At 41.3% G+C, this 12,053-nt stretch overlaps 1 protein-coding gene across 1 annotated transcript; it reads right to left on the bottom strand.

Moving 5' to 3' along the window:
- Positions 1-3,624: 3,624 nt before the first annotated feature.
- On the bottom strand, positions 3,625-6,442 carry FZD8 (frizzled class receptor 8). Its single transcript, XM_075827444.1, has one exon. The coding sequence runs from the start codon at positions 6,152-6,154 to the stop codon at positions 4,370-4,372; it is 1,785 nt and encodes a 594-aa protein (XP_075683559.1). The 5' UTR covers positions 6,155-6,442; the 3' UTR covers positions 3,625-4,369.
- Between the last annotated feature and the right edge of the window lie 5,611 nt (positions 6,443-12,053).

The following is a 12,053-nucleotide window of genomic DNA, read 5'->3' as shown; positions in this document are numbered from 1 at the left end:
GGGAAAAAAAATATTTGTGGGGTAGAAAATGAAAAAAACACAGATTCCTCCATTGATTTTTGCGCTTCGTTTTTACTGAATTCACTCTCAAATTAAAACAACATGTTAATGTTATTCTGCGGGTCAATACGAATACGGCAATACCAAATATATATAGTTTTTGTTATATATTTTACTACTTTTACAAGGAAAAAACTGAGTGTAAAAAATTAAATTTATTTTGTGTCGCCAAATTCCGAGAGCCATAACTTTTTTATTTTTCCGTTGATTAAGTGGTGTGAGGGCTTATTTTTTGTGGGATAAGTTGTAGTTTTTAATTAAACCATTTTTCGGTATATGCAAGGTTTTGATCAGTTTTTATTCCATTTTTTGTGGGAGATTAGGTGACCAAAAAATAGCAATTGTAGCGTTTACATTTTTTTTTTACGGCATACACCGTGCGGGTTAAATAATGATATATTGTAATAGTTCAGAGTTTTACGGACGCGGCGATACCAATTATGTTTATTTATATTTTTACAATGCTCTAGGGGGTAAATTGCAAAAGGGGGGTTTTTGGAACTTTTAATATTTTATTTTTTACATAAAAAACTAATTTATTTGACTAATTTGTACTTTTTTTATTGGCCTTCAACCAGCGATTGCTTGCACGATATACTGCAATACTAATGTATTGCAGTATATCGTCTTTCTGACAGGCTTCTATTAAGCCCTGCCACAGGCAGGGCTTAATAGGAGCACAAAGATGGGAGCCTGGGGGCCTTCATTAGGACCCCAGGCTGCCATTGCAACCATCGCCACCCCGCGATTGCATTGCGTGGGGCGCAATTAGCTGCTAGAGGGGGTCGCCCCCCTTTCTAACTATTTATATGCCGCGGTTGCTATCGACCGTGTCATTTAACGGGCTAAGCGAGCAGGATCGCGCTTGAGCGCGATACCGCTCGTTACTGTGAAGTTGGCTGTGACATACAGCCAACACCCGTATCATATGGAGCGGGTTCCCTCCGTGAGCCCGTTCCATACTTCACCTACCCGGCTATGACGTATGGATACTTTAAATGTTGGGATGGGGTTGTAAGGGAATTCGGAATGAAAAGATCTCATCTATTAGCCAGTGTGGAGAGCAGCTACAAAGAGAATCTTTCTCTTTAGGTCCCGGCATGTCCATGCATTACACGGACAGTCCATTGACTTCAATTAAAACGATGTAATGCTTAAAAGGGATTGTCTGGTTTCAGCAATTTAATGTTCTTTTTTTTGTATAATTAAAAGTTATACAATTTTCCAATAAACTTTCTGTACTAATTCCTCACGGTTTTCAAGATCCCTGCTTGTTGTTATTCAATAGGAACATTCATTGTTTACTTCCAGCAGATAAAATTCTGTCCATGGTCATGTGATGGATGCACAGGTGCTGGGATCGTTACCGTTACAGTTACAGTATGTGTATCAAAGCTGTGTCTTCTAATGATCCCAGCCCCTGTGTGTCCATCACATGACCATGGACAGAATTGTATCCGCTGCAAGTAAACAATGAATGTTCCTATTGAATAACAACAAGCAGAGATCTTGAAAACTGTGAGGAATTAATACAGAAAGTATATTGGAAAATTGCCTAACTTTTAATTATGCAAAAAAATAACATAAATTGCTAAAACCGGGCAACCCCTTTAATTTTCCCTGTGGTGGCGCATATATGATATTCATTCTAACTAAATAAAAAAAAAATAACAAAAAATATATATATATATTACATACATATGTATATATATATATATATATATATATATATATACACACACATATATATATATATATATATATATATACACACACACACACATATATATATATATATATATATATACATATGTATATATACATATGTATATATCTTTGGGTAAAAGTTGATGTCATATAAGTGAGCAGGACTGTAATGTGTGATATTCAGGGATCCTAAAAGTTAAACCCTCTTATGGAGCAGTGAAGGATTCAGCCACCACCGATGACGGATGTCATTAGTAAGCTAGCTGCCATGTCTGATCCTGAATGACAGGCTAATAAGGATCCCCAGGGCATATATGCACTCATACACATATCCTCCTATCCATTATTCTTAAACTGTGGCCAAACCATCAGGGAATAAGTGTAAGCAACTGAAAAAACTATATAGAGACAGAGCTCAGGTCTTCAGGACTATCCCTCAGGTCTCACCAATTTATTGAAGTCCCAGGCCCTAGCAGAGAAGTTTCTAAAGAAGCCCTGCTCTATAATGGCCATGCAATTGGTTCAATTAAGGAAAAAGGAGCAGAGAGGAGATTTTTTTTTTTTTGTAATGAAATTGTCTTGTAAAGGAAAACTCTGCAAATTGGGGGATTATGTGAACAGACCACCTGTAGGGCATTCTCATTCTCTACCTCATGCTTTGCTGCCTGCAGTCTGGCTAACAATGTAGGGAAAGCTAATGGAAAAAGGCAGCTTTCTCTCCCTCTCTCTTCCTCTGCACTAACTGTTACAACTCATGCTAAAAAATGTAATAAAAGGTGGGAAAAAAAAATAAAAAAATCCACATGTCTTTAATTGAAGATCCTTTAATGCCTGGCGGTGGTCAATTGGTTTTCAAAAAGGGGGGACAGGGAGCTGGGAAACAGCCTTTAGTGTATAGATCATGTATGGAGGACAGAAAAGATCAAAGCTTCTGAGGCTGAAAAGACCAAGTTCCTTACAGATTAACCCCATTAATTTAGCCTCTCTTAAAGGGGGGACCCATGTGCTGAGCCACTAGGAAGATAGGTAAAAAGTTCAATAATTTCCAAAGAATTTTTACAACTAATTCCGCTCCCCTTTTACTCAATAAATGGACTTAGACTTGACGGACGCACAATGCATTCTCTTCACACAAAGGGATCACGTTTAATATACACAAGTTAAGTCTAAAAGGTTACTAAGATGTTAACCCCCTGAAATTATTCCGGTAAATTGACCAATTTGACATTTTAAGACCTGGCAAGAGATTATTGGCTGCATCAGCAGTAACATGCGGCCATAGACATGAAGATAGTTATGACAATCTTTGTGTCAGATTGTTTTGGACCAATGGAAATCTGTTTATGGCTCGGCTACACGTTGACAAAGTCGCGTGAAAATTGGGGTTGCAATGTAACTTCAATTATTCCCTATGAGGAAAAATGTTACAAGTGTTTTTGACACAGAAATATTGGAGCCATCAAACTTTCTTACCCATAAGGAATAACGGAAGTTGCATCTAATTGATGCAGCAATTTATCAAACCTGCAATGAACCATGAATTTTCCAGCTCATAAATACAATTGTTAGGGTTTTTGCTACAATTGAAGCAATTTTCTGTGAATTTCATTGCATGCATGGTGCTATGACATGAATGTTCCAATGATTAAGAAATATTATGTGTATTGTGTAATGTCATACCTGTGCCCATATTAATATAAATCAGGTTTTCCTATGGTGTAGGACAGTGTAATCATTAATAAAAATAATTAAAAAAAAGTTATTAAAAATAAAGCCGTTAGCTCTACATATCCCCCCACCCAACCCCTGACACCAAACTAACTTTTACATAATAAAAAGTGAAGGAAACTGTAAGTATAATTTATAAAAAAAATTATTTTATTGACAAAATAGAATAATCAATTATTTTGTTTCTTATGAAGAAGCCTCTAAACTTTATACAAATATTTACAGAGCATTATAACTTTGTATTATATACATATCTTACACATATTACAAGTTGCAACAAATATTTATATAAATACATCCTGTAATGGAAGAAACCCGTATTTACTTGGGACCTAAGACATGATTTAAGGCATTTACTTGGCTTCATTAACAGTTTCCATCCCCCATTGTTGTCATGTGACTGGGGAGTGCCACAAGGCACACTTGATAAGGGTGTTGTAGGCAGCTGGACACTAATAGGGTCACCCCTTAGAAGTGCCAGGCAAGAAATGTTTAAGGACACATCCAGCAAACTTAATAATAAAAAATGAAGGTTTCTCCAGACATGCTTACAAGAAACAAATAAGTTATTGCCTCATTACTTGGAGCTCAGAGACAATCCCCTGCCTCTGGCCAGTTAAATTATGGTTTCAGCAATGCTCCTTGCATATAAATGGAGAGGAATCAGGGAGGCTTCAATTCCAGGTACATTGTTCTGACCAGTCATTCAAGTCCCTACTAATGGATACCATTAAGAGTTCATTATCATGCTAATAGCAAGAAAGTAAAAAAAAAAGAAAAAGAAGGGGGATGGGGGTGCTTTGGGGTTAGGTTGGTAAATCTCAGACAGTTGAGTGTCTCTAGTTCCTACCCCCCACCCTTTTTCCTGTTAGTCTTAGACCTGAGATAAGGGCATCTGTTTTGGGTAAGACACTGAGCTGGCAGTGCCAGACCTCCATGTCAACCCAGTGCTGACATCACTATACATGGACCCACCAGTTGCTTTGCTACCCCAGCAGCAGCGAGTACAGAAAGCTCTCCAGGACTCCAGAGTCTTCCCAGACCAGATCCATACCCCAGATGTGATGCCAACCACCAAGCACATAAAGTACTTGAGCATGAATACTGCATAGTCCGGCCTGCGTGGCTGTGCCAGTTCAGGTAGGCAGGAGTTGCAGTTGTGTGCTGCTTCCCAGCCTTGGCGGTTATGTTGTTCATAAAAGAAGCATGCCACCACAATGGTAGCTGGCACAGTGTACAGCACGCTGAATATCCCTATCCGGATCATAAGTTTCTCCAGCTTGTCAGTCTTGGTGCCCCCCTGTTTGATGACACTGCGGATCCTGAAAAGGGACACAAATCCAGCCAGCAGGAACATGCTGCCAATGAAGAGGTAGATGACTAAGGGTGCCAAAACAAAGCCCCTCAAATTGTCCAGATTCTGGTTGCCTACATAACAGATGCCAGCTACTGGGTCACCATCTACAGAGCTTAGAGCTAGCACAGCTATAGACTTGATGCTAGGTACCAACCAGGCCGCCAGGTGGAAGTATTGTGAGTAGCCAGCAATAGCTTCATTGCCCCATTTCATGCCAGCTGCTAAGAACCAGGTGAGGGATAGGATAACCCACCAGATGGAGCTGGCCATGCCAAAGAAGTAGATGAGCAGGAACACCAGGGTACAGAGGGCAGGTCCTGTGGTCTCATAGTGGATGTGCTCCAGGTCATGCTCCCTGCTGCATGCCACCTTCTCATGCCCAGCAATCAGTCTCACCAGGTACCCAGCAGACACCAACAGGTAGCAGGCAGACAGGAAGATGATGGGGCGCTCTGGGTACTTAAAACGCTCCATGTCTATCAGGAAGGTGGATACAGTGGCAAAGGTGGAGGCAAAGCAAAGTACAGACCAAAGTCCAATCCAGAAGGTGGTAAAGGTCCTCTCCTCCGGGGTGAAGAAGGGGTTGTGACATGGCATGGCACAATTAGGGATCTGTCCAGTCCTCACACGGTTGTACAGTGGGTGTCTTTCATTGGACACCAGTACCATGGGTGCTCTGCACTGGCACCCGGGCTCACACCCAGCAGGGGGTCTTGGTTTAGTCCTTGGAGGCTCCACACGTGGTTTACCCTTGTTATGCACATGTGTTGGTGCTTTTGGTGGGCGCTGTGGCTGCTCTGGAAGACTGGGGGCCACGGTGGTCAGATCAGTCCGGTTATCGTCCATGCACAGCGTGTCCGGAGTCCCCTGCTCAGGCAGCCGGTCACAGCGCATCCTGTCCGGCCAAGCAAAGCCATATTGTCGCATAAGGGGCGCACAGCCAGCCCGTGCACGCTCACACACACTCCGGCAGGGTGGCAGCGGCTTTTTGTAGTCCTCCAGGCAGATGGGAGTATACATGCTGCACAGGAAGAACTTCAGATCCGGGGAGCAGTGAATCTCCACCAGCGGCCAGAACTGGTGCACCTCCAGGCCAGCCTCGTCCTGCGTGTCGTGGTTGAACTGGTTGGGCATGTAGGTGTAGTTGTAGCCGATGCCCTTGCACAGGGGCACCGTGATCTCCTGGCAGGTCAGCTCCTTGGCTGCGGCACTGTGCGCTTTGGGGAGCCAGGACGCAGCGACTATCAGCAGAAGCAGCAGCAGCAGCAGGTAGATGTTCTCCAGTACACAGCTCCTCTCCATCGTGCACAGTCTTTACTATGATCAATCACTGTCCCTGGATTAAGTAGAATGTCACAGCTCAGGCTGAAGGGTCATCTCCTCTCCTCACCCTTGTGCCACTCACAGATCACCAGGGGCATGAGCTCTGCCAACCCCAGCCACTGCAGTCACACAATAGTTAATGCAAAGTTAGAAAAAGAAGTTCATCCAGTCTGCAGCAAGCTTGTAAATCCACAATGACAGCTCCAGTTGTGCACTATATGATGAGTCCTGTGGTAAATGCTGCACACAATTCTCCTCCACCTCACTCTGCAAGCTTAACTAGTGCTCAGTAACTCCTCTATTGAATATTTATACCAGGAGCATCCAGCTCCCACCCCTCCCTGACCAATCCCCCTACTCCCCCTTCTTCTCCAGGGGGAGGTGGGACTGCTGCCTGAAGCAATCAACCTTATTGTAAAGGTGGTCTCAGTGTGTTTATTAGCAGGGCATTGTTATGCATGTGCTGCTGGGATGTATTTTCTAATACAAGACACACATCATTAACTTGATGTATTTACAGAAACTAAAGCTAGGACATTGACAAACCAGTGGCACTGGGAAATACACATTTATTTTCTCCATGAAATCGCAGGATGTTATGTGTGGAATCTAATCTGGAATTGTTTATTTTATGTTTAGGAGGTTTATTGATTGTTTTATTTTAGTTGCTTCCGACTTTGAAAGCTATTTATATCAACAAAATAATATTCTACGTTTTTATGTATCTTTTAAAATATATAAATCTTCAGAATCATAAAAATAGGAACTTATATAATATAGAAATATTAATAATGATAATAATAATAATAAAAAATACATAATGATAATAATTAATAATAATAATGATATTATACATCCATCATATTCCACAGTGCTGTACACAGGAGGGAGTATGTCTTAATATTGTCGTTTTCGGGTAAATGTCCCATTACACTTACAGAGCTCAGTCCCATATACACAGGAACTTACATTAGGACTAATTGACATGTTAAACAGCTGATATCACCAGCGATGGTTGCGGATTTCATGGTTCCCAAATGAATGAGTGACCATGCAATACATAGCCGGACTGTCTATCACAGCCGTATCCTCTCCACTAGTCATTCTCCACTCTACCTAGAAGATGGGGGTTACTGAGCGGGGGCCACAGTGGGGGCACAGGTAAACATCAACATAGCTGGCTCTTGGTGGCGGCCCTTGGGACAGGATCTGCTATGCCCCAAAGACATTACCTTGTCACCACTATTTGTGTGATCCTCTAAAAACCTTTGTGTCTACATCAACTTTCGCGCCATATTCATAGGCAAGCAAATGACCCATCAGTATTTTCTTGCAGTTTGGGTAAAACAGGCTTACCCTATAGAAACCAAATCAAGCTCCAGCAGAACATATAAAGTTGCATTTCTCTGGATAGATCCATTTCCAAAAACGGCATCATTATTTATTTCTGTTGCTTTTATAGTGCCAACATATTCTACAGCGCTGTACAGAGATTGTTATCACTCACATTAATCCCTGTCTTCAATGGGGCTCACAATCTAAATTATCTATCGCAAACACACACACACGCACACACGCACGCACACACGCACACACGCACACACGCACACGCGCACACGCACGCACACACACACACACACACACACACACACACACACACACACACACACACACATAAAAGGGGTTTTCCCATAATCATTATCAGAATAGGTGATAAATATCTGATCAGTGCTGGTCCGACCGCTGAGGCCCCCACAGATCACAACAAGGGGCTTACCCTGCCGTTCCTGGAAACCCCATAGGAATGGAGCGGTAATGCGCATGCTCGACCACCGCTCCATTAATTTTTATCGAGCTGCCGAGCGCTATCTTCATCAGCCTCATAGAAATAAATGCAGCGGTGGCCGAGCATGCGCATTTACGCTTCATTCCTATGGGGCTCCCAGGAAAGGCAAGGTAAGCCCGTTCTCATGATCGGTGGGGGTCCCAGCGGTCGGACCCCCATCAATCAGATATTCATCACCAATTCTGTGGATAGGTGATAAATATTGATTATGGGAAAACCCTTTAAGGACAATTCCATAGGAAGCCAATAAATGTATGAATCTATTTTTGTCGTGTGAGGGGATATTGAAAAACCTGGAGGAATCCTGTGCAAACACGGGTAGAACATACAAACTCCATGCAGATGTTGCCCATGGTCGTATATTTCGAATACAGGACGGCAAGGCAACAGTGCGGCCCATATTTTTTATATACAGATATCATTTCTGAATCCGTATTCCCCTGTATAATAGTTTTCATCTCATTGGCCGCACCAGATAGTTCTGACATGGTAAGAAGCGTTCTGCTTCTTCTCCCCTGAAATATGTATAGCTCAATGTGTGTTTATTTATGACCATTGAGATTTGGTGACTGTAGACAGATAGTCTAGGAGTTCAGGAAACTGATACACTGAATGGTATGTTAAGAAGTCGCAGAACATACCAGTGGGGGAAACACACACACAAAAAGGCAAAAAGAAATATATCAAAACAAGAAAACTACAATCATCACAACGTTTCGGCCTGATAAATTGTGATATGTGGTTAGTGAAGGTGGGTTATATTTAGAAAGGAAAGCCGCGCCGTGTAAAAGCGTATGACTGAGGAAAGAATTCTATTTTGGGTCGTCGACGCTATTATAATCTGTGGACAGGAGCGATGTTTAATTTTGTGTGTTGGTGACAAGATGACAATATTGTTAAAGTAAACTCCAGTTTAATAAATTAATAAAATGTTTCCACTGCTCTGATTCCATAGTGTCCCGGAGTGTGGACGCCCTAGAATCCTGTAGGCACTGACCTTCTTGAATTGGTATGCATGTATGTAAGGCCTTGTTCACCCGACGCGCAAAAAAAAGGTCTAAGGGCTTGTTTAGACGAACGTGTAATACGTCCGTGCAACGTGCGTGATTTTCACGCACGTGGCACAGACCTATGTTAGTCTATGGGGCAGTGCAGACAGTCCGTGATTTTTGCGCAACGTGAGTCCGCTGCGTAAAACTCACGACATGTCCTATATTTGTGCGTTGTTCACGCATCACGCACCCATTGAAGTCAATGGGTGCGTGAAAATCACACGCACCACACGGAAGCACTTCCGTGGGACGCGCGTGATTTGCGCAACAGCTGTAAAACTATGAATGAAAACAGAAAAGCACCACGTGCTTTTCTGTTTACAAACATCCAAACGGAGTGTCATAATGATGGCGGATGCGTGAAAATCTCGCAGCCGCGCATCATACGGGGCTGACAAACGGAGCTGTTAAGTGCCTTTTGCGCACGCAATACGCCGCGTTTTTTGCGTGCGCAAAACGCACACGCTCGTGTAAACCCGGTCTAAATGTGACATGTTTTTGTCGTGTTTTTTATGCGTTTTGTGCATGTTTTGGCTCATTTTTTGGTGCATAATTAGGGCTCCCATTGACTATGGGACCACCAAAGAATTACCCTGATGCTTCTTTTTTTACGCAAAGTGTTTTTACATACACCAGCGTAAAAAAATGCGTTGTATGCACTAACAATGCGCTTTCCCATTAATGTCAATGAAAATCTCAAATCATTCATTTTTTACGTGTTTTTTTGGCGCGTAAAATGCACTGAAAAACACGTCAAATACATGCCGTGTGAAAAGGGCCAAACACTGATTGGTTTACCAACGACCATGTGTATAATTTTTACAGAATATTCTTTTAAAGATGAAGTAATCATTTATTATTATATAGCAATTCCCAAATATAATGTTACTATAGAAATCTCTTCCTTTACAAGCATGAGCAATCACATGACAGCTCGCAGAACTACTCTGAAAATAACATTGAAATAGGGAGTTGCTATTTGTGATAGTCCTAAATATAATCTGTAAAATCTAATATGCATGGGAGATGATCCTGATAAAATGACTATTTATATATTACGGTACTATTGATATATTAGATTATTGGGAGGGCAAAAGGGGCCCAGAGCCTCCACCACCTTCCTCAAGTTAATTATAATTTCAGTATTTTATTATTGTATTATTTGAACACTGTATGGCAGATTTAAAAAAAAAAAAAAATTATGATTGAGCTAGTTTTTTTGTTGTTGTTAAATACGCGGGAGGGTCTCCACAGACCTCAATCTGGCCCGGTTTATGTGGTACCCGCACTCATTTTCAATTTTGGAGGAACAAGCTACTTTAAAAAAATTACTATCCTCATTGTTGTGCCCGTCATAGATTATAGTGAATTCCAAAAATGTGCAACTCATCACATGCGGTTTTGTAACTGTTTGGCATCATACACACGGCAGAACCATAGGCACCCCATGTGCCGCTATATGGTTCCTCCATACGGCATGGTATAACAGAGCTATTTACCCCTAAAAGCGCTGCTTTTAGGGGAGAACATCTGTGTAATACGGCACCCGATGGAGCAAGACCTCCTGCATGATGGACCCATAGACTTCTATGGGTGCCGTATTACGTCTCTTTACATCTTAAGTTTGCTTGCAGCTTTAATACGTGTGCACAAGCTCTTAGGGCTCCTTTAGTTTTGCGTTTGAAAATACGTATCAAATACAGATGCGCAGTAGGGATAGTTTTTTCGTTCCATTTAGGTATCTGTATTGTATATCCTTTTTTATTCCGTATTTTGTCATCATTTGTCCGCTTTCCATCCATATTTGTTCTTTTTATTTGTTAAAGGATTATTTTAATGCTGTTATTGTAATGTTACTGAAATACGGATGTAACAAACAAAACAAATCCGCATGTGTACTATGCAAAATTGGAATATGCGATTTTAAATCCAACCCATTGACCTCTATGTACTGTACCAATATGGATCCGTTGTAATCCTGCGTATTGAAAAAGATGGCATGCGCGTGAAAAAATGTGCGTATAAAAAAAGGAAATGGGAATAAAACCATTTAAATGTATTGGCACTGTTTTTTTCAAGTGAAAATAATGGAATCAATACGGATCAGAAATACGGAAGTGTGAATAAGGCCTTATTGTAATCCTAGAAATAGTCCCTCTACACCGGAGCTTTGGTCTAAAACGTTCACCTAAGTTTGGATTATTTGTTTGTCTGTTTGAGTTTGACATTTATGCATTTTATTTACTGGGTGTGAAACTATTATAATGATCTGTAAACATGAACCTGTTCTGCAGAATGTTTCTCAGCTAATCATATAGTGTCTCGGGATGAGTTGTCACACTGCTGATGAAGTAATTAAGAAGGTGATTTAATCATATGTAAATGACGCGCAAACTAGGTGTTGTGTATGGAGAGTATTGTCTCTCGTTATTGGTACATGGACTAGATTGGGATATACGGTATATGTTAATTATAGAGAAGTCCTCAATGCCACATGTGCAGAACATTGAATAATGAGACTCGGATACATAGAAAAGTCTAGAATTACAACTGTTGCTTCTGGGAAATATATATTTTGGATTTTTCTCTAGACTGTAACTATAAGAGACAAGATTTATGTGGTTCCAGAAAACAGCTGGAATTGTAACCGAATCCCTGAGTTTCTTTACAATACGCCACAAGTGTTTCAAAACTTGGGCCTATGAAAATAACACTGTCACAGTGCAATATGGTGAGTATAGAGAAAATCACGCAAAACAACCTCAGCGTCCTTTTCTTTGCTGCAAGGCAGAGGTAAAGTTCTAGTAATTCGGATATGGTCGACTCATTGTGGGGCTCACACATGGGGGAGTCCAGGCTATAGTAGTACAGTTGACAACCATACTATTACTACTCAAGAAAACCACAGCAAATATAACATGATATGGGCACGTTCAGACCTGGCGGAAATGTTTAGGTGTGGATTTTGCTGCAAATTCGT

This window comes from Rhinoderma darwinii, chromosome 5 (assembly GCF_050947455.1).
Source record: "Rhinoderma darwinii isolate aRhiDar2 chromosome 5, aRhiDar2.hap1, whole genome shotgun sequence".
Taxonomy (NCBI): Eukaryota; Metazoa; Chordata; class Amphibia; order Anura; family Rhinodermatidae; genus Rhinoderma; species Rhinoderma darwinii.
Note: the sequence above shows the minus strand (reverse complement) of the source record. Positions and strands in the feature narration are given on the sequence as shown.